At 38.9% G+C, this 24,244-nt stretch overlaps 1 protein-coding gene and 1 pseudogene across 1 annotated transcript; both read right to left on the bottom strand.

Annotated features, from left to right (window-relative positions):
• Positions 1-19,335: 19,335 nt before the first annotated feature.
• On the bottom strand, positions 19,336-20,265 carry LOC112832204 (olfactory receptor 5BS1-like). The gene has a single exon (XM_025882736.1). It carries the CDS (start codon positions 20,263-20,265, stop codon positions 19,336-19,338), a length of 930 nt encoding a protein of 309 aa, XP_025738521.1.
• A 2,361-nt stretch (positions 20,266-22,626) lies between these two features.
• Positions 22,627-23,927, bottom strand: LOC112832501 (histone-binding protein RBBP4 pseudogene; annotated as a pseudogene).
• Between the last annotated feature and the right edge of the window lie 317 nt (positions 23,928-24,244).

The following is a 24,244-nucleotide window of genomic DNA, read 5'->3' as shown; positions in this document are numbered from 1 at the left end:
GTATATAACCAATGACCAAGTGGGATTTATTCCAGGAATGCAGGTTGCTTTAGTATTTGAAAATCAATATACCACATAGACAGAACAACATAGGAAATACTTATGGTTTCAACTGACAGCAAAAAAGCAACCTACGGGATGTAACACTCCTTCACAAAGCTAGGAATAAAAAGCTTATCTCTGAAAAGCCTATAGCAAACATAATAGTTAATGTGAAAGACTGAATGCTTTTATCCTAAGATTGGAAACAAAACAAGGATGTCTGTTCCCACTGCTTCTTTTCATCATTGTACCGGAAGCACTAATCAGTGCAAAAAAGGGGCAAAAATAAAAAATAAAATGCACATAGTTTAGAAAAGTAACATTGTCATACACAGAAAATTTTGAATAATTTACAAAGAAATTACTAGACTGTAGTAAGTGAATTCAAGAAGGTCACATGATATAAGGTCAATACAGAAATCAATTATATTTTTATATACAAGCAACAATTGGAAAATAAAAGTAAAAACAGGTAACTGCTGGGGGGAGGAGCAAGATGGTCTGAGGAATAGGAGACCTAAATTTCTTCTGGTCCCAGGAATTCAGCTAGATAGGTATCAAACCATTCTGAACACCTACTAACTCAACAGGAGATTGAAGAAAAGAATAGCAGCAACACTCTGACCAGAAAAGCAACCACTTTTTGGAAAGGACCCACTTCCTCCCTGAGAAGAAGCGGTGTGGGAGTACACCACAGGAATCTGCTGGGTTTGGAGACTCCACACGGGGTTGGGTGACAGAGACAGAAACACTCGGTCACAGGCTGGATGAGCACGGGGTGTGGCCGGAGACCGGGGAGACAAGAGTGAGTGACTGCTTTTCTCTGGAGGCGCACTGAGGAGTGGGCCCCCGAGTTCTTGGCTCCTCGGGGGGGAGACTGAGAGGCCACCATTTTCACTCTTGTCCTCCAAAGCTGTACAGAAAACTTGCAGGGAACAAAAGCTCCTGAGAGCAAACCCAAGCAGATTACTTAGCCTGGACCTGGCAAGGGCGGGGCAATTCTGCCTCTGGCAAAGACATTTGGGAACGACGGCAACAGGTCCCTCCCACAAAAGATCAGAAAGCACAGCCAGCCAAGACCATGTTTACCGATCAATGAGAACGGCAAAACTCCAGCGCTAGGGGAATACTGCACATAGAATTCATGGCTTTTTTCCCATGATTCTTTAGTCTTTCAAAGTTAATTTTTTTTATTTTTTATTTTTTTTTTAGATTTTATTTATTTGACAGAGAGAGACACAACGAAAGAAGGAACATAAGCAGGGGGACTGGGAGAGGGAGAAGCAAGCTTCCTGCCGAGCAGGGACCCTGATGTGGAGCTCAATCCCAGGACCCTGGGATCATGACCTGAGCCGAAGGCAGACGCTTAATGACTGAGCCACCCAAGCACCCTTCTTTTTTTTTTTTAAGATTTTATTTATTTATTTGACAGAGAGAGAAACAGTGAGAGAGGGAACACAAGCAGGTGGAGTGGGAGACCGAGAAGCAGGCTTCCCGCTTAGCGGGGAGCCTGATGCAGGGCTTGATTCCAGGACCCTGGGATCATGACCTGAGCCAAAGGCAGATGCTTAATGATTGAGCCACCCAGGCGCCCCTTATCAATCTCTTTTTTTAAAATCTTTTTTTATTTTTCATTTTTAGAGTCATATTCTATCCCTTTATAGTAGTTAACCTTATTTTTGGTATATATATATATATATATATATATTTCTCTCTTTAAAATTTTGGGATACATTTTCCTCTAACAGACCAAAATATACCCTAAATCTCTAGTGTATGGCTTTGTTCTAGTCTCCTGCCTGATCACATTCTCTCCCCCCCCTTTTTTTAATTTCTCTTCTTTCTTTTTTCAACCAACTTCTTATCAATTCCTTTTATAAAATATAATTTTCATTTTTACAGTCATATTCCATACCTTCATCATATTTACCCTTATTTTTATACACATATAAGCTTTTCTTTCTTTAAAATTTTGGGAGGCAGTTTCTTCTAACAGACCAAAATACACCCAAAATCTAGTGTGTGGCACTGATCTATTCACCAGCCTGATCATATTTGATCATATTCTTTTTTTCTATCTTTTTCTTTTCCTTTTTTTTCTTTTTTCTTTCTTTCCCTTTCTTTCCCCTCAGTTTCAGGTCTCTTCTGATTTGTTTAGCGTATATTTTTCTGGGGTCATTGTTACCCTGTTAGCATTTTGTTCTCTCATTCATCTATTCTCCTCTGCACAAAATGACAAGATGGAAAAAATCACCTTAAAAACAAGGAACAAGAGTGAGTACCAACTGCCAGGGACCTAATCAATATGGACATTAGTAAGATGTTGGAACTACAGTTCAGAATGATGATTATAAAGATACTAGCTGGGCTTAAAAAAAAAAGCATGGAAGATATTAGAGAAACCCTTTCTGGAGAAATAAGAGAACTAAAATCTAACCAAGTCAAAATCAAAAAGGCTATTAATGAGGTGTAATAAAAAATGGAGGCTTTAACTGCTAGGATAAGTGAGGCAGAAGAGAGAATTAGTGATATAGAAGACCAAATGATGAAGAATAAAGAAGTTGAGAAAAAGAGAGATAAACAACTACTGGATCACGAGGGCAGAATTCGAGAGATAAGTTATACCATAAGAAGACACAATATTAGAATAATTGGGATCCTAGAAGAAGAAGAGAGAGAGGGGCAGAAGGTATATTGGAGCAAATTATACCAGAGAACTTCCCTAATTTGGGGAAGGAAACAAGCATCAAAATCCAGGAAGCACAAAGAACCCCCCTCAAAATCAATAAAAATAGGTCAAAATCTAAGAGTAAAACTTACGAGTCTCACAGACAAAGAGAAAATCCTGAAAGCAGCTCGGGAGAAGAGATCTGTAACCTACAATGATAGAAACATTAGATTGGCAACAGACCTATCCACAGAGACCTGGCAAGCCAGAAAGGACTGGCATGATATAGTCAGAGCACTAAATGGGAAAAATATGCAGCCAAGAATACTATATCCAGCTAGCCTGTCATTGAAAATAGGAGAGGCGGGCACCTGGGTGTCTCAGTTGGTTAAGTGACTGCCTTCAGCTGAAGTCATGATCCTGGAGTCCCAGGATCAAATCCCGTGTCAGGCTCCCTGCTCAGCAGGGAGTCTGCTTCTCCCTCTGACCCTCCCGACTCTCATGCTCTCTCTATCTCATTCTCTCTCTCAAATAAATAAATAAAATCTTAAAAAAAAAAGAAAGAAAGAAAATAGAAGGAGAGATAAAAAGCTTCCAGGACAAACAAAAACCAAAGGAATTTGAAAACACGGAAAAAGCCCTACAAGAAATATTGAAAGGGGTCCTCTAAGCAAAGAGAGAACCTAAAAGTAACATAGACCAGAAAGGAACACAGACAATATACAGTAACAGCCACCTTACAGGCAATACAATGGCACTAAATTCATATCTTTCCATTGTTACCCTGAATATAAATGGGCTAAATGTCCCAATCAAAAGACACAGGGTATCAGATTGGATAAGAAAACAAGACCCATTGATATGCTGTCTGCAAGAGACTCATTTTAGACCCAAAGACACCTCCAGATTGAAAGTGAGGGGGGGTAGAAAACCATTTACCATCCTAATGGCCACCAAAAGAAAGTTGTGGCTTTCTTATATAAAGGTGACAATCCTTATATCAGACAAATAAGAATTTAAACCAAAGACTATAATAAGAGATGAGGAAGGACACTTTAGCCTACTTAAAGGGTCTATCCAACAAGAAGATCTAACAATTGTAAATATCTATGCCCCTAACATGGAAGCAGCCAATTATATAAGCCAATTAATAACAAAAGCAAAGAAACACATTGACAACAATACAATAATAGTGGGGGACTTTAACACGCCCCTCACTGAAATGGACAGATCATCCAAGCAAAAATCAACAAGGAAATAAAGAATTTAAATGACACACTGGACCAAATGGACTTCACAGACATATTCAGAACATTCCATCACAAAGCAACAGAATAAACATTCTTCTCTAGTGCCCATGGAACATTCTCCAGAATAGATCACATCCTAGGTCACAAATCAGGTCTCAACTGGTACCAAAAGATTGGGATCATTCCCAGCATATTTTCAGACCACAATGCTTTGAAACTAGAACTCAATCACAAGAGGAAAGTTGGAAAGAACTCAAATACATGGAGGCTAAAGAGCATCCTACTAAAGAATGAATGAGTCAACCAGGAAATTAAAGAAGAATTTAAAAAAATTCATGGAAACCAATGAAAATGAAAACACAACTGTTCAAAATCTTTGGGATACAGCAAAGGCAGTCCTGAGAGGAAAGTATATAGCAATACAAGCCTTTCTGAAGAAACAAGAAAGGTCTCAAATACACAACCTAACCCTACATCTAAAGGACCTGGAGAAAGAACAGCAAATAAAGCCTAAACCCAGCAGGAGAAGGGAAATAATAAAGATCAGAGCAGAAATCAATGAAATAGAAACCAAAGGAACAGTAGAACAGATCAACGAAACTAGGAGCTGGCTCTTTGAAAGAATAAGATTGATAAAACCTTGGCCAGACTTATCAAAAAGGAAAGAGAAAATACCCAAATAAATAAAATCATGATGAAAGAGGAGAGACCACAACCAACACCGAAGAAATACAAACATATTATGAGCAAATATATGCCAGCAAATTAGATAATCTGGAAGAAATGGATGCATTCCTAGAGTTGTATAAACTACCAAAACTGAACCAGGAAGAAAGAGAAAACCTGAACAGACCTATTACCACTAAGGAAATTGAAGCAGTCATCAAAAATCTCCCAACAAACAAGAGCCCAGGGCCAGATGGCTTCCCAGGGGAATTCTACCAAACATTTAAAGAAGAATTAATACCTATTCTTCTGAAACTGTTCCAAAAAATAGAAATGGAAGGAAAACTTCCAAACTCGTTTTATGAGGCCACCATTACCTTGATCCCAAAACCAGACAAAGACCCCACCAAAAAGGAGAATTACAGACCAATATCCCTGATGAACATGGATGCAAAAATTCTCACCAAAATACTAGCCAGTAGGATCCAACAGTACATTAAAAGGATTATTCACCATGGCCAAGTGGGATTTATTCCTGGGCTGCAGGGTTGGTTCAACATCCACAAATCAATCAACGTGATACAATACATTAATAAAAGAAAGAACAAGAACCATATGATCCTCTCAATAGATGCAGAAAAAGCATTTGACAAAGTACAGTATCCTTTCTTGATCAAAACTCTTCAGAGTATAGGGATAGAGGGTACATACCTCAGTATCATAAAAGCCATCTATGAAAAAACCCACAGCGAGTATCATTCTCAATGGGGAAAAACTGAGAGCTTTCCCCCTAAGGTCAGGAACATGGCAGGGATGTCCATTATCATCATTGCTATTCAACATAGTATTAAAAGTCCTAGCCACAGCAATCAGACAAGAAAAGGAAATAAAAGCCATCTGAATCGGCAAGGAAGAAGTCAAACTCTCAATCTTTGCAGATGATATGATATTTTATGTATAAAACCCAAAAGACTCCACCCTCAAACTGCTAGAACTCATACAGGAATTCAGTAAAGTGGCAGGATACAAAATCAATGCACAGAAATCAGTGGCATTCCTATACACCAACAACAAGACAGAAGAGAAATTAAGGAGTCGATCCCATTTACAATTGCACCCCAAACCACAAAATACCTAGGAATAAATCTAACCAAAGAGGCAAAGGATCTATAAAACTATAAAATACTCATGAAAGAAATTGAGGAAGACAAGGAAAAATGTTCCATGCTCATGGATTGGAAGAACAAATATTGTGAAGATGTCAATGCTACCTAGAGCAATCTACACATATAATGCAATCCCTATCAAAATACCATCCACTTTTTTCAAAGAAATGGAACAAATAATCCTAAAATTTGTATGGAACCAAAAAAGACCCTGAATAGCCAGAAGAAGGTTGAAAAAGAAAAGCAAAGCTAGTGGCATCACAATTCAGGACTTCAAGCTTTGTTACAAAGCTGTAATCATCAAGACAGTATGGTACCGGCACAAAAACAGACACAAAGATCAATGGAACAGAATAGCGAGCCCAGAAATGGACCCTCAACTCTATGGTCAACTAATCTTCGACAAAGCAGAAAAGAATGTCCAATGGAAAAAGACAGTCTCTTCAACAAATGGTGTTGGGAAAATTGGACAGCCACATGCAGAAGAATGAAACTGGACCATTTCCTTATACCACACACAAAAGTAGACTCAAAATGGTTGAAAGACCTCAGTGTGAGGCAGGAGTCCATCAAAATCCTAATGGAGAACACAGGCAGCAACATTTTCGATCTCACCCACAGCAACTTCTTCCTAGAAACATCACCAAAGGCAAGGGAAGCAAGGGCAAAAAGGAACTATTGGGACTTCATCAGGATAAAAAGCTTTTGCACAGCAAAAGAAACAGTCCACAAAACCAAAAGACAACCGACAGAATGGGAGAAGATATTTGCCTATGACATATCAGATAAAGGACTAGTATCCAAAATCTATAAAGAACTTATCAAACTCAACACCCAAAGAACAAATAATCCAATCAGGAAATGGGCAGAAGACATGAACAGACATTTTTCCAAAGAAGACATCCAATTGGCCAACAGACACATGAAAAATTGTTCAACATCGCTCGGCATCAGGGAAATCCAAATCAAAACCTCAGTGAGATATCGCCTCACACCAGTCAGAATGGCTATAACAAGTCAGGAAAGGACAGATGTTGCAGGGATGTGAAAAAAGGGGAACCATCGTACACTGTTGGTGGGAATGCAAGCTGGTGCAGCCACTCTGGAAAACAGTATGGAGGCTCCTCAAAAAGTTGAAAATAGAGCTACCATATGACCCAGCAATTGCACTACTGGGTATTTACCCCAAAGATACAAATGTAGTGATCCAAAGGGGTATGTGCACCCTGATGTTTATAGCAGCAATGTCCACAATAGCCAAACTATGGAAAGAGCCAAGATGTCCATTGACAGATGAATGGATAAAGAAGAGGTGGTATATATATATACAATGGAATATTATGCCACCAACAAAATGAATGAAATCTTGCCATTTGCAATGATGTGGATGGAACTGGAGGGTTCCATGCTGAGTGAAATAAGTCAATCAGAGAAAGATATGTATCATATGACCTCACTGGTATGAGGAATTCTTAATCTCGGGAAACAAACTGAGGGTTGCTAGAGTGGTGGGGGTGGGAGGGATGGGGTGGCTGGGTGATGGATACTGGGGAGGGTATGCGCTATAGTGAGTGCTGTGAATTGTATAAGACTGATGAATCACAGACCTGTACCTCTGAAACAAATAATACATTATACGTTAAAAAAAATAAGATGATAGTAGGAAGGGAAAAATGACGGGGGGGAAATTGGAGGAGGAGATGAACCATGAGAGACTATGGACTCTGAGAAACAAACTGAGGGTTCTAGAGGGGAGGGGGGTGGGGGGATGGGTTAGCCTGATGATGGATATTAAAGAGGGCATGTATTGAATGGAGCACTGGATGTTATATGCAAACAATGAATCATGGAACACTACATCAAAAACTAATGATGTGTGGTGATTAACGTAACATAATAAAATTTTAAAAAAGTAAAAACAGTTCCATTTATGATATTTAAAATATGATATACTCAGGTATAAGTTTAACAAAAGATGTGTAGGAATTGTACACTGAAAACTAGACGACATTGCAGAGAGAAATTGAAGAAATTTAAATACATGGAGAGAAATACCATGTTGATGGATTGGAAGACTCACTATTATTAAGATGCCGGTTATCTCCAAATTGTTCCTTAGTGTCTTTAGAAGAAAATAGGAGGATAGCTTGACAACACTGAGAACATCTTGGTGAAACAGTACAAAATGTTAATTTTATTAAATCTTGAGACTCAAGTATATATCTTTTTACTATTCTGTGTGACAAAATGGGAAGTATGCATAAGTCACTTGTGCTACAAACCAGACCATGATGGTTGTCTCAAGGAAAAGCATCTGTACAATTATTTTAGTTGTGAACTGAAGGAACTTCTTTTCTAAAAAAAATAGAACAGCACTTTTCTTGAAAGAATGCCTGGCAAACTATAGCTATTGAAACATATTTGGCAGACTTTTTCTTGAAACCAACTTAAATGAGCATGACAGAAAAAAACACCTGACATTATTTGTTGCCAGTGATAAAATTCTGATTGAGATTTGTGGTGATATTAATGGATGTGGATTTTTTTAATATTTTGTAATTGTGTTAATATTCAGAGCATCTGTATAATATATAATAAATGTGTCAATATTTGGGGCATCAGGGAACCAATAGTTTTCAAATGACTAACGCATGGTATTTAAAAAATCATGCCTGGATGAAAGTTCCACTCAAAGTGCAATATAGACCAATGGATTTTAACAGAGTATGAAAAATTCATTTATATTGTTTCAGATCTGAAAATGTTCCTCCCTTTCCAATAATGTCTCTGTTTGAGGCAGGATATTCTTCATATACTTCAGTAAAAACAGATTCAGCTATCTTGATTAAGTCAGACATTAAAAAAGATTTGCAAAAATGTTTAACAATGCTACTCTTCTCATTTTTGTTTCAGAAAATATAATTATTTTAATAAAAATGCTACTATGTTAACACATGATTGTTATTTTTAGATGAATTGATAAACTTTTTTAAATTCTCAATTTTATTTTATTTATTTATTTATTTTTGAGAGAGAGAGCACAAGCAGGGGTGGCGGGGAAGACTCCCCACTGAGCAGGGAGCCTCACACAGGACTTGATCCCAGGACCCTGAGATCATGATCTGAGATGAAGGCAGATGCTTAACCGACTGAGCCACCCAGGTGCTCCTAAATTCTCAATTTTAATTTATAAAACAATAAATATCAACAGGTATAACCCACATTAAAAGATCTTTGGAGTCTTAAATAATTTTTAAGAATATAAAAGGGCCTGATAGCAAATAATTTGAGAACTGTTGCAGTAGGACACTGACAAAGTGTTGTCACTCAGCTGCCATGATAAATGAGATTTCAAAAGGCCATTCCACCATGTTATAATGCCAACTTCAGGGTGATGGGGAATATGGTAAAACCAATAAATTCCACCATTGCTCATAAATTTTTGCTATAAAATGAGCTCTCTGGTTAGAAGCAAGACAGTTTAACATACAATGATGGTCAATATGGCAATCCCGCAGCCCATGGATGATGGTTTTGGAATCCCGCCATCTGGAGAACTTTCCTCCAAGCAGATACAACTTAACTCTTTGCAACATCTTGTCCATTTTTTTCCATATATTACAAACCTGCTACTTTTATTGCTAAGATCACTCTATTTTTCTTCATTCATGTATAACCTCCAATTTACTTTTCTAGGAATTTCTTGAGTATAATAAATGAAAAATGAATTTTCATCATAGTGCAGTGGCAATATGAAAAATCATATTGATTAGAATAGACTGGAGCATCATCATTTGGTTTTCAACTAATTTAGCAAACTTTATAGGAAAAAAAAGGAAAGATGGTGTTATGGGTGGAATTGTGTCTCTTAAAGAAGGTATGTTGAAGTCTTAACATCCTGTACCTCAGAATATGATCTTATTTGGAAATAAGATCTTTACAGTGGTAATCAGATTAAAATGAGGTCATTAGGGTGGCCCCTAATCCAATATCCTTATAGAAAGGGGAAATTTGGACACAGAGCCAGACACCTATAGAAGCAAGATGACATGAAGACACAGGGACAATGTCACGTGAAGATAGAAAATTGGAGTGATGCAACTGGAGGATAGGGTGTAAGGAATGCCTGAGGCCACCAAAGATGAAGGGAGACCTGGAACAGTTCTCTCTTAGAGCACTTAGAAGGAACCAACTTTGTGGACACCAGACTAACAACTTCCAGAACTGTGAGACAATAATTTTTTGTTTTTTTAAGTTACCCAATTTGTGGTACTTTGTTATGTACCTAGAAAACTAATGCAAATGGCAAAATATTTACAGAAGTAACTGTCTTAATCAAACTTTTACCCAGAAACTAAGCACTGAGTATTGAATACTCAATACATCAGGCCTACTGAGTGTTGAATGAGGATCCTTGAAAGTGGAAATCTTCCTAAGACATATGTCAGTCATCTTGTTTCTTATTCTCTCTTCTAGGTCTAATACATTAGACATTGAATGCTGGCTGAATAAAATAAACACCTATAATTGGAATGAAAAGCAAGGATAAAATATGAATTTCAAATATAGTTTACCATATTGTTATTTAATACTATTTTACAATATTTATTTTCTTTAAATATGGGAAATATAACAACTACTTTTCTGGGAGCAGTTCTTTCCTCCCTCCCTCCCTTCCTCCCTCCCTTCCACTCTCCTACTTTCCTCCCCTCATCTTCCTTCCTTCCTACCTTCCTTCCTTCCTTCCCTCCCTCTCTTCCTCTTTCTTTCTCTTTCTTTCTTTCTTTCTTTCTCTTTCTTTCTTTCCTTCTCTTTCTTTCTTTCTTTTTTCTTTCTTCCTCTTTCTCTCTCTTTCTCTTTCTTTCTTTCTTTCTTTTTCTTTCTTTCTCTTCCTTTCTTTCTTTCTTTCTTTCTTTTTCTTTCATTCTTTCTTTTTCTTTCTTTCTTTCTTTCTTTCTTTTTCTTCTTTTCTTTTCTTTCCCTTTCTTGTTTTCAACTACCCCCAAATTTTATTTATTACAGTATCACCAAAATAACAATGAGGTATTTTTAAAATAAAAAGATTACCCAGAATTCTATCTAAGCAATAGGTATTTTGGGGGTGATCAGGGTCTTGAAAATGTAAGTGGGTTAAAGTTAGGATAAACACAGGTATTGAGATCCAAATACCTAGTCCGAGTTCTGCTCTGTAGAAATAAGCTATTAAATAACCCCTCTGAGCCTCAGTTTCCTCATCTGTAAAATTGCAGCTGTTTAACATAGAGCTGTTGTGACAATGAAAGCAAAAATAGAACTATCTTCTATTAATTTTACGAATAAGAATATTCAATCACACAGATTCAATAACTTGCACAAAGTCACCATCTAGTTAACTTATTGATTCCAAGGCCCAAATTCTATTAGAACTGACCCATACTATATGAAACCCTTTAACTTCACTTCTCAATGGTATATTTTAGATTTCAGGTGATTATGTACCAAAATTTGTAGCCGGGGTGACCCAACCTGCATAGCCTGTCTAGCTTCCCAGTCCAGTTCAAGTTCTTCATCTATTAATGTCTTCTAACCCTCATAGGGCTCCAAAGGGTTGTGGGTTAAGGTCTCAATTTTCCAGAACTCTCTCTGTTTAGCAAAATCTTTGGGTACAGGGCAATGGTTTGTGGAATAGTAGATCATAATCACAATCACCCAAACTTGGCTTTTCATGTTTGCCTCACTTAAAAATGGTATTTGCATTTCTAGAAAAATATAAGAGTACTTTTAAGCCTGTAACAGATAAAATGAGATATGGGAATCCAAATTTGAACACATGGCTTAGGGATGCAGGGTACTGGAGAAAAGTAAAAGATCAGAGGTGAAGAAAAAGAATCACAGTTTGGGCTGTAATAGATTCCATCACATTTGGTCATATCTGGGCTGGGAAAGCTAACTTGGTGTCATCAGACCATGCCCTTTAGAGGCACATGATTTTCAAGACAGAAAAGGGATCTTGACTCCGGGCAAGAGGAAGGCTACAGAGTTTGGCTCATTGACTGTCTTTGTGTTAAGGAGAGTTCAAAGATTGTTGAGCCCTTAGAAGTAGTAGGATGTTCACTAACACAACAAATGCCCCAGTAGGAAATGAGGAAAGTCGCCTGCTAAGGAGGCCTAATCCTGGAGAGTAGGAGGAAGGCCAAGAGCACCTTCAGAATGGTTCACAGCTCAAAGTCAGGATAAAGTGAAAGGTGAAGAGGGCCATTTCTGGCCACTCCAGGAGGCTTCCAGCAGGATCACTTCAAGAAACAGTGGCTACCCAGGCAGACTGAGAAAAATAGATCAATATGATCACCAACAAGAATCAAAGCCTTAAAACTGGGGAAAAGTACTTACAAGCCGCAGGGGCTGTGCTTTAATAACTTATGGACATGAACATCTGACCTTGAGACTCATGTGCCAAACCAAGGTTATATATTGAGCCAAACACATGCTCATTAAAACAGCAGTGCTGTTTCTTATTATTGCTGAGTTGTAGATCCTTTTAAAGGGCAGGTTAAAAAGTTGGGTTAGATAGGAAAATGACATTACAGACAAACCTTGAATGTCATTTCCCAGGCAAGAGGTGACTTAATTTAGGCCAGTTGGACCCTTTCACCCAGGAATTTTAATCAGCAGAGGTTATGGTTGTCCAATGGGGGAATGATCTGAAGAGATTATTCATTAATTTCCACTACTTAGATCTCCACAGGTACTCTAATTCCTGACCTGCCCCAAGCCTGGATCTTCAGCTTTCTCTTTTATTTCTTGAGATTCTCAATGTCCTTCAAATATATTCTATTATAATTATAATTATTATTATTAATGTTTTGCTGAGGTCAGCCATGTGGTGTGTCTTTCCATTTATTCAGAGCTTGTTTTATGTCACTCAGTATGGTTTTATTCATATAAATTCTGTATCTTTTTGGGTGACTCAGTTGGTTAAGTGTCTGCCTTTGGCTCAGGTCATGATCCCAGGGTCCTGGGATCGAGCCCTACATTAGGCTCCCTGCTCAGCAGAGAGCCTGCTTCTCCCTCTCCTTCTGCCGCTCCCCCTGCTTGTGCTCTCTCTCTCTGTCAAATAAATAAATTTTTAAAAATTTAAAAAAATTCGGTATCTTTTTTTTGTTGAATTTATTACTAGTTATTTTATGATATTCTTTTGCCAATGTGAGTGGAATTTTTTTTCCATTTCCAGTTCAAATTGTTTCTTAAATTCCACATATGAGTGAAATCATATGGTATTTGTCTTTCCCTGACTTATTTTTCTTAGTTATCATACTACATCCTAGCTCTATCCACATTGTTGTGAATGGCAAGATTTCATTCTTTTTGACGGCTGAGTGATATTCCGTTGTGTGCGTGCATGCATGCATGCGTGTGTGTGTGTGTGTACACAACATCTTCTTTATCCACTCATCAGTCAATAGACATTTGGGCTCTTTCCACAATTTGGCTATTGTTGATAATGTTGCTATAAATATCAGGGTGTATGTCCCCTTCAAATCTGTATTTTTGTGTCCTTTGGGTAAATACCTAATAGTGCAATTTCTGGGTCATAGGGGTAGTTCTATTTTTAACTTTTGGAGGAACTTCCATACTGTTTTCCAGAGTGGCTGCACCAGTTTGCATTCTCACCAACAGTGTAAGAGAGTTTCCCTATCTCTGCATCCTTCCTAACATCTATTGTTTCCTGTGTTGTTAATTTTAGCCATTCTGACAGGTGTGAGGTGGTATCTCATCATGGTCATTATTGATAAGAATTTAGTGCCATTTTATTACCTGGAAAGTCACTGATTTGGAGATTTTCTCTCTTCCTTTCTAGTCTTTGTTGCTTTTGGTCTTTCTTTCCCACTCAAAGTGTCCCCTTCAATATTTCTTGCAGGGCTGGTTTATTGGTCACAAACTCCTTTAGTTTTTGTTTGAAACTCTTTATCTCTCCTCCTATTCTGAGTGATAGCCTTGTTAGATAAAGTATTCTTGGCTACATATTTTTCCCTTCAGCACATTGAATATATCATGCCACTTTCTTTTGGCCTGCCAGATTTCTGTGGAGAGATCCACTGTGGACCTGATCTGTCTTCCCTTGTAGGTTAGGGATTTCTTTTCTGTTGCTGCTTTCAGGATTCTTTCCTTATCTCTGTATTTTAAAATGTTTACTACAATATGTCTTGGTGTTGGCTGGCTTTTGTTGAATTTGATGAGAGTTCTCTGTGCCTCCTGGATTTTGATATCTGTTTCTTTCCCCAGATTAGGGAAGTTTTCAGCTACAATTTGCTCAAGTGGAACTTTTCCCTCTCTTCTTCTTCTGGGACCCCTATGATATGAACGTTATTATGCTTTATGGAGTAGTTGAGTTACCTAAATCTACATTCATGATGATTCAATACGTTTCTTTCCCTCTTCTTTTCAGCTTCATTATTTTCTGTAATTTTATCTTCTCTATCACTGATTTGTTCCTCTGGTTCATCCACCCTTGTTGTTATGACATCCAGTCAGTTTTGCATCTCAGTTATAGCATTTTTTTAATTTCGGTCTCACTAGTTTTTAGTTCTGTTATCTCTGCAGTAAGGGATTCTTTAGTGTCTTCTATGCTTTTCTCAAGCCCAGCTAGTTCCTTATGATTGTTGTTTTAAATTCTGGTTCAGGCATATTACTTATATCTGTTTGGATAAGACCTCTGGCCATGACCTCTTCATGTTCTTTCTTTTGGGGTGAATTCCTCCATCTTGGCATTTTGTCTAGGTCACTGTTTTGTGTGTGTGTGTGTGTGTGTGTGTGTGTGTGTGTGTGTGTGTGTGTAAAGCCTGTTATATTTCCTGCTCCTGATTAATGGCTATATTAAGAAAAGGTCCTATACTGTCCAGGGCCTGGTGCTTCAGGAAGTGTTTGAGTGTGCACTCTGCTGTTGTGTTTTGGCTGCTTTTTCCCTTAGGTCAGTCCTTTGCAGAGTTTTCCCTTGCCTGCAGTGGGGAGTGTTTGGACCTTGTCCAGTGTGGCATTTTAATTAGATGTGCTTTGGATTGCTTCTTAAAATAAGCCTGATCCTATTTCCACTAGAGCTGAAGCTTTGCAGCACTCTATGATCAGTAGACTTTGTGCATGCAGAGGGTTTGTACTGGTCTTCTGAGGGAAGGACCTGCTGAGCTGGTCCTCAGGCCAACTTGCCCTAGTAAAGATGCAACTGCAGGTTACAGTGGGGTGAGGCTTGGTGTAAGTGGCTCCAGTCTCCACTGGGGGGGTGCTGTGTTGCTCACTGAAGTCTGTTTCTGCTGATGGTGGAGTGGGGAAGTGGTATCACCCCACTCTCTCAACCCTGGAGAGGGGAGTTCAAGCCACCACCATTCAGGAAGCCCTCACAGAAGAGCAAACAATCTCCCCTCTTATGTTCCAGGCTTCCATCAGAACCCTGCTTTCACCCTGTCTGTGTCCAAGCTGTCTGCCTTCCTAGCAGCACAGTACTCCTGTGTTTTATCTAGATGCATGGCTGGGTTTCAAAACTCCAAGTTTTAGGGACCAGCTTGGCTGGACCCATGCTGATCCTCTGGGGGAGGGTCTCGCTGCACTGTGGCTGGTGCTAGTTTGTCCCAGAAAAGCAGTCACAGGACTGCACAGGGTCTGGGAGTTTATGGTAAAGCACAGCCAAAAGCTGGCTTCCAGGTTAGCTGCCTTCAGCAGGTGTCTCTGCCACTATGCTAATTAACAGGTCTGCTCAATAGTGTCTACTGTCTCTTTTGTCCCCTGAGAGGCAGTGCCACCTCTCCCAAATGCACTCCAAAAAAGGGAACTGTTTCTTTCGCTGCAACCCAGGAGATCCTCAGATCATGCAGTCTGCTCCAAGGCCTCTGCCCTCCTTCCCCACAGGAGCACCCCTAAGCCCTCCAGCATAACCCCGGTGATGGCATGAATTTCTAAAACTTCAGACTTTGAGCTCTGCTGCTTGTTAAAACTTATGATAAACAGCTCACCTCCTTTTCCCAGTCAATGGTTTTGGGGAAGAGTTTTTCTTGTGCAATCTCCTGTATGCAGCTATCTTTCTTTATTCTCTCTCTCTCTCTCTTTCTCTCTCCTCCTGTGATCAGGGGTCCCTCCCCTCTGCAGTACCCACAATTCTTTTCTCTCCCAAATCAACTCTCCACAGCTCCTACCTTCCACAATGTGGCTATTTTTCACCCTCTAGATGTGCAGTTTGTTCTCTCAGTCCTCAGATCAATTTTTTAGGTGTTCAGAATGATTTGATATTTATCTAGCTATGTTTAAGGGATGAGGCAAGTATAGGGTCCCACTATTACTCCACCATCTTAACTCCCCCCTGGTTTTACCATTTATTTATGTATCTGTTTGCCTTTAGTTGACTTTTATATGAACAGAGTAATTTATTACATATCATTTTGTTCAATATTATATTTGAAATTCATTCATGCTATTCCATGACTATCGTTAGTTCATTTTCAGTGATTATATTCACTTCACAGTATGTATATATAAAATTTTATCTTTCTATTTCTATTGTACATGGCCATTTGAGTTATTTCCCAATTTTGGTTATTACGAACAGTGCTACCATGAACATTTTGTACATTTATTTTGGTGCAGTGAGTATGAGTTTTTCTAGGATAAATACCTAGTATGGAATTCTGGGCTGAAGTAACTTTACCACATAATGGGTAGCTAAAATTTTTCCCAAAATGAGAGTCCTCATTGTTCTACATTATTGCCAGTGGTTCATTTTATTGGGTTTCTTAATTTTTGCCATTCTGATACCTGTTTAATGGTACTTTTCATTGTGGTTTTAATTTGTATGATTACTATTAAGGCTGAGGAACTTAGAGATTTGGATTTCCTCTTCTGTCAAGTTCTTGTTCTATTCTTTTGCTCATTTTCCTGTCAGAATAATTTTTTTCTTTTTATAATGTAGGATACTAGGATTTTACTGTTCATGTGTGTGGCAAATGTTTTTCCTATTTTGTGGCTTGTCTTTTCATTCTTATGAGATTTTTGATAAGGTTCATAATTTTAATACAATTGCATATATATAAATTACATATATACATATAATTGTATTTATCTTTTTTTGTAGTGAGTGGTTTTCATATCTTGTTTTTAAAAATCCTTCTTTACCATCAACACATTGTCCTATATGATTTTATTTTTTTAATTTATTTTTAAGATTTTATTTATTTATTTGACAGAGAGAGACACAGTGAGAGAGGGAACAAAAGCAGGGGGAGTGGGAGAGGGAGAAGCAGGCTTCCTGTGGAGCAGGGAGTCCGATGCGGGGCTCAATCCCAGGACCCTGGGATCATGACCTGAGCCGAAGGCAGACACTTAACGACTGAGCCACCCAGGCGCACCTGTCCTATATGATTTTCTGAAAGATTTATAATTTCCCCTTTCATATTTAGTACTTTAGTCTAATGGGAGTTGACTTTTGCCTATGGTGGGTGAGGATAAAATTTCAATAATTTTCTACCTGGATAGCTAATCATCCATCTGTATTGATTGAAAAGTCCACCCTGAACAAATTTATATGTCTTGCCATCTCAGTATTTGGGGCCCATTTCTGAGTTCTCTTTCCTTTTCCAATGCTGTATTTGTCTGTCTCTGTGTTAGTAATAGAAAATCTTGATTAGTTTTATAATAAATCTTGATATCTAGTAGAACAAGCTCATCTACTTTGTTCTTCTTAACTTCAAGAGTAGCTTGGCATTTTTGGGACCATTTTACTTCTTGATAAATTTTAGAATGGACTTTTTAAATTTATAAAAAGGGTACCTTGTCTGGAGTACTATTCCAGATTTTTGACTGACATTATTCTGAATATATAAATCAACTTGGAACAATTGACATCTTTAAAATACCCAGTCTACCAATTCATAAGCATAGTATATTAGTCTCCATTTATTTAGGTTGTCTTTAACATTTCTCAGGAAGCTGCTGTTATATATTTATGTTTATTAAGTAGACCCAACAGGTACCTTGTTGATCTTTTAATTTTGCTTCTAGAATGATTTATATCTATCCCCCTCTCCATGTACTGGTATACAATATGTATTTGGATCAAATTCACAGACTATATTTTTATATTTTTATTTTTCAAAATTTTATTTAAGTTCAAGTTAGTTCATATATAGTGTAGTATTAGTTTTAGTGGTAGAATTTAGTGATTCATCATTTGCATAAAACACCCAGTGCTCATTACATCAAGTGCCCTCCTTAATGCCCATCACCCAGTCACCCCATCCCCCCATGCACCTCCCCTGCAGCAACCTTCAGTTTCTTCCCTATATTTAAGAGTCTCTTATGGTTTGCCTCCCTTTCTGTCTTTATCTTATTCTTCCTTCCCTTCGCCTATGTTCATCTGGTTTGTTTCTTAAATTCCACATAAGAGTGAAATCATATGGTATTTGTCTTCCTCTGACTGGCTTATTTTGCTTAGCATATACACTCTAATTCCAGACACATCATTGCAAATAGCAAGATTTCATTCTTTTTGATGGCTGAGTAATATTCCAGTCCATATACATACCACATACTCTTTATCCATTCAGTAGCTGATGGACATTTGGGCTCTTTCCATGTTTTGGCTATTGTGGATAGTGCTGCTATAAGCAATTGCACTAGTAGGTATTTATCCAAAGGATACAAAAATAGTGATTCACAGGAGCACATGCACAAACTATATTTTTAGATGTAAGCCCCCAGGTAGGAGAGTTTAGGGCAAATGAAATAGGCACAATATACTGATCTTCAATCTGACAATCTATTAATTTTTCTTTTTCACTTTTCCTTGGTGTATTGGTTGCTCTTTTCCAGAAAACAGAATGAATAGACTAGACTAGACTAGAATAGAATAGAAAAGAGATTTATTATGACAGACTGTCTGGCATGGTTATGGAGGCTGAGAAATCCCATGATCTGCTGTCTGCAAGCTGGTGGCCAAGGAAAGGCAGTGGTATAGTTCCAGTCCAAACCCAAAAGGCTAAGAACCAGGGGAGTCAGTGGTGTAAGTTCCAATCTGAGTCTGAAGGCCCAAGAACAGGAGCACCAATATCTGAGGGCAGGAGAATAAATGTTCTGTTTCAAGCAGAGAATGCAAATTCACCCTGCCAATCCAGTTTTGTTGTATTTGGGGCCTTAACAGATTGGACAATACCCACCCGCATTGGTGAGGGCAATCTTCTTTACTCACATCATTGATTCAAGTTTTTTTGGAAATACCCTCAAAGACACATCCAGAAATAATCAATTTGGCCAGACACCGTGCTGTGCTCCAAATACACTTCACCTGCCATCTTCTCAGATGAAGCCAAGATCCCGAGATTATTTTGCAAAGCGCTGCTAGATAGAAGCCTATACATCAAACTCTTTCCCCCCAGCGCCCATTTTTGTTATATTCGCTTTGAAGTCCAGACAAATACTTGAATTTAATTGAAATGAAATTTCCCCAAGTGCTCTAGGCCTATAAAAATCTTTCTTCTTTAGAAATAATTTTGTTCTATTTCCTGAGCAGAATCACACAGGTTTTTTTCTACCCTAAGGCACACTTTTGTTGCTTCAGCATCCTCTGCAGAGCTGCCTTCACCTCCTGGTTCTTGAGGCTGTAGATGAGGGGGTTCAGCAAGGATGTAATCACACTGTACTGAATGGAGATCACTCGCTCCAAAACTGAGCCTGAGGCGGGGCTGATGTACCTGAATAGAGCTGTCCCATAGAACAAGAGCACCACAATGAGATGGGAGGAGCAGGTAGAGAAGGCTTTGGCTTGGCCTTTAGAGGAGCGGATGCTCAGAATGGCAGAAATGATTCTGGAGTAAGAGAAGAGGATCAGAGGAAGTGTCAGCAGCCCTAGGAATGCACATGACACTGCTAGAAGAATCTCGTTGACAATGGGATCAGTACATGACAGAGGAAAGAGTGGAGGTAGCTCACAGCTGAAATGGGGGATGATGTTGGACTCACAGAAATGTAACTTGTGGATGAAGAGACTATTCATCAAGGAAATCAGAAATCCCATTGTCCAAGCTATGCTCACAATCAAAATACAGAGAGGTCTGTTTATGACCATGGTGTAGACGAGAGGGTGGCAGATGGCAGCATAGCGGTCATAGGCCATGGCAGAGAGCAGACAAGCTTCTGTTCCCCCAGAGAGAGTGAAAAAGAAACTCTGAGTGATGCATCCCCACACCGAGATGCTTTTCTTCTGAGATAGGAAGTTCTGTAGCATTTTGGGCACAGTGACTGAGGAGAAACTGAGATCCAGGAAGGATAGGTGTCCAAGGAAGAAGTACATGGGGGTGTGGAGGTGAGAATCAACCCTGATCACCAGGATCATCACCAGATTACCCATCAAAGTCAGAAGGTAAATCCCCAGGAACAGCACAAAGAGCATGGTCTGGATCTGGGGGTCACTAGACAATCCCAGAAGGACAAACTCAGTAATTATACTGATATTTTTCATGGTTGCTTAGAGATTCAGTCCCTCAAAAGAAATGAATGACTTTTCCACTTGGTAAGACATCAATCTGAGTCTTTCTCAGTGAACAGGAGTTTCCTACTCACAGACAATATACCTCCTTACCTATAGACCAAAACAGGAAACTCAGGATAAGGAAGTGTCTTCTCAGATACAATCTCTTCACTTGCCCTTCTTTTCTAACTAGTAGCACTATCTTGTCATGATCCCTATACTTTCACCCTACTTCATCACTCTTTTAATAAAAAGACCATGCACATGCAAGTCAGGTATGTCCTGGAGTCAAAAGAAGGGAGAAGAGCCCCAGTGGCTAAACCTGGAAAACCTTTTATGGTTAAAGGCTAGGAGGCCCATGGAAAAGTGATTCCTTCTCAGAATAGTAAGGTCATAGACTCACAGTGAGGGTGGTGTCATAGTGGACTTTAAAGTCTTTATTTTACACATGATGAGAATGAATTGCCTAAGGTCTCATAGCAAAATCATGTTGAGGTAGGTACTAGACCAGATGTTCCAACTAGTCTGGTATGCTCCCAGTGCACAACACTTGGTTTTGAATTAATTGTTACAAGCTGAGTTTTGTGTGGTTTTGGGGTCATAAACAACTTTGCTAGTAGGGAGTTCACCTAAAATATATTTCAATATTCCTTGGCTCTGAAACTTAGACAGTGGCCTCTACAGTTGTGTGTCAGCTGCTATTGAAGTGGAAAAAGAACCAGTCTTAGAGTAGTAACCTTAGTTTGAATCTTAGCTCTAACATTCTAATAGTATCATCTGGTTAAACATTACTCAGTTTCTTTAAGCCTTACTGTATTCATCTATGAAATTGAGCAAATGAAACATAAACTTTTGTAAACCATACAGCTCATAACATGCTGTGCAAAAATCAATTTTTGTATGTATGAACAAAGATTGATATAGAATACTGAAAAATAGAAAAGATGTCTCTATTGGGTAGTAGGCTTATGGGCCTTTTTTCTTTTAAATAGTTTCTCTAATATTGTAAAATTATTTTTCCATTGAATACTTCTCTTTTTTTGTAAAGAAATGACTTGGAGACTTTCAGGAAACTCTCAGGCTAGCTTTGTTTTCTCCAGAGAGGATGGCAAAAAGAAAACTGGACTGAAGTGAGAGAAAAGCCCCAGGGCACAGGAAGCTGAACTCCTAAAGAGAAATGGTTTTGTGGTCTCTTCCCCATCACTGCTGGGCATCCCAGTAGTTTGGTTCTGCTTGGGTACGTGGGACTGAAACTGATGCCCCCTTGAAATCCCTCATACCTAGGATCCCAGAACACTACCAGGGCTGTGTTTTCTAAGTGTGTTGAATGAAATCCTATATATTCTGTTGTAGTGCCTTAGGGGCCACTCTAAGTGTTGAGGGGGTGAGGAATTAGAGGCATCTTTGGGCCCTCACAACCATCTCAATTGCCTCATCTCTTCTTTCATTTGTTTATTTATTTTTTACATAGAAAAGCAATTTATTCCATTATAAGCACTTACACAATTAGTCATGGAGAGTAACAGGCCTGCTGGTGAAACAGGTCACCCAAAATAGAGATGGTACCAAACTGCGGTCAAAGACTAACTCCTAAAAAAAACAACTCTTGCCCAGGATTAATTTAATTTTAAAAACAAATACAAGCTATCAATTTACTCTTCTCAACTCAACTGGACAATCTACCTGTGGTGGTATAACTGTCAGGTAAAAACATACATCTTTACAACTTGGTGGTCCCAAGTTTTTTAAAAAACCATTTCACAGAAAGGAAAGAAATATGAAAACAGCTCAAGAAATACACTAACAAGCAAAAATATATGGGGAAAGAGGAACACATAGTTTTGACTTAACTGAAGAAACTGAGAGGAGACTGGTCTACATAGGAAAATGTGCATCCTGGAAAGTCAGGTGGGAAAAATTTAGAATAGGAATTTATATGACTTGAATCTCCCATTTCCTGAATAAAAATGACATCTTGTGGTATTTATACTTCATGGCTCAGACACCTACCTCACTTGGCTTTACTCCTTCCTTACTTTAGCCTTTACTTAAAGGAGTCTGAAAAACTTGGGGATATAGCCTAAGAAGAAAAATAACCACACATAATATTCCCCTTTCTGTGGCTATTTAGACCTTTGTTACTAGAAAATTCCTAAAGAAAATTTAAATATAAGTCTGTGGCTTTACTGAATCAAGTCCCCCAGTTAATATTTAGAAAACACCCTCTGTTTGGGCTAATAACATTGTTGATGCTACCTATCATAGAGGGATAGCCAAACAAAGTCTGTGTCTCAAAACCAGTGTTAAATCTATCTCAGGGTTGAGAAGGAAAAAAAGGGGAGTCTAAAAATCACAAGAAGTACAGACATCTCTAGGACCCTTGTCCTTCTGGATCCACGCTTCCTTCAGGATCTTCATCATTATAAATGTTCTCTGCCATTTGCCACACTTCCATGATATTGTCTTCTGATACAAAACAAATCACCCAAGGTTCATTGGGATTCCAGGAGAAATCAGATATCTTGGCAGTGTGACCCACCATGAAAAAACAACAATTCTGGTGGCCCATCTTCTGCATCTTCCGGGGATTGTTCCTCTCCAATTTTACTTAAATCCCAGACATTCAGTCTGCGATCAGTACCACTGGAAGCCAAAATAGTCTCATTGTGAGGCAACCACTGAACCTGGAATATTTCATCCTTATGTGATTCAAAGGAATGCAACTTAAGTTTCGGATTTCTCAGATCCCACAAGGCAACAGTCTTGTGGGCTGATCCTGTGGCCAGAATGAACTCACTATAAGGATTGAAAGATAGGCAGTTCACTTCAGCAGTGTGAGCATCAACTGAGTGGCTTGGTTTGGAAGTATTGTTTGAACGAGTGAGTATCCCAGATCATAAGTTTCTGGTCATCAGCAACTGGCCCAAACAGAGACTCATGGAGCAGATGCCAGGAAACATCTTCTACTACCGCTGTATGTCCTGTAAAGATGGTCTTCACATCCACCACTTTTCCTTCCTTTGGAACAGCACTGATGTCCCAGAGGCAGATGGTTTGGTTGTCTGAAGCACTAAGTAAGTGCCACTGAGATTTGGGTTCCAAGAAAGTCCATAGCCTTCCTTCTGATGTTCACACAGATGCAAGTCTGGGTTGCACTCTCCAGAAGGGTCTGGTTTGGAAGGGTGTTTTGTATGGTCAAAAACAAGAACATCACTGGATGGAGTCTTTGTTGCAATGATGCAAGGGTTCTGGGGCATATAATGCGCCTGGTTTACTTCTCCTTCATGGTTGATCTTGATTTCTATTTCATTTTTTCCACTAACTGAGCCAAAACTTCCAAATTCTCCTTTCTCACTGTCATAGTGTAAAGGATCAAACCGAGCATCATTGTTAGGGACCTGCACACTGGCTATCACAACATGGTTTTGTTCATCTGACATGTGTGTTCCCAGGACAAGTTGATGAATGCTGAAGTCTTTCCCTTCTGGTCTGGTTATATCTGGAAGTCACTGTGCAGTCAGGCTAGGCCACTCCAGAGCATGCGTCATCACCAAATCATAGAGAAAAAGGGTGTTCTTTTCCCCTATTTTGTACTCTTCATTGATCATATGTTCTTCTACTGCATCATCAAAGGCTGTTTCCTTGTTGGCCATGGCAGGCAGGTAAGTCAGGAGGATCCCAGTGTCGAGCGTTGCAGGAGGGGTGGGGAGGCTATGGGCCTCTTCTTTCTTTTATTTATCATACTTGATTTGGTAGTAGGATTTCACTGAAGCAAAGGGTTCCATTACGAAAAACTTTTTAAAACACAGAGAACTCGGGATTCAATTGCCAGAGGCACTAAGAATGTCTCTCTCTCTATTCTTCACCCTTTTCATTTTCAATCCCCCAGAGAAATCTCCTTTGTGCTCTTCATCTGGCTTTGTAGCCAGTAATGCATTCCTATTTAAAATAACAGCCTAACTTTGTGTGT

This window comes from Callorhinus ursinus, unplaced genomic scaffold (assembly GCF_003265705.2).
Source record: "Callorhinus ursinus isolate GAN/ISIS: 27379988/994484 unplaced genomic scaffold, GSC_fseal_2.0 scaffold44, whole genome shotgun sequence".
In the NCBI taxonomy this organism is placed as follows: Eukaryota; Metazoa; Chordata; class Mammalia; order Carnivora; family Otariidae; genus Callorhinus; species Callorhinus ursinus.
The sequence above is the reverse complement of the archived record's forward strand: the minus strand, read 5'-3'. Positions and strand labels throughout refer to the sequence as shown.

Bases quoted from the DNA above. Each gene is read 5' to 3' on its own strand.
- LOC112832204 (XM_025882736.1), bottom strand. From the start codon at position 20,265: ATGAAAAATATCAGTATAATTACTGAGTTTGTCCTTCTGGGATTGTCT.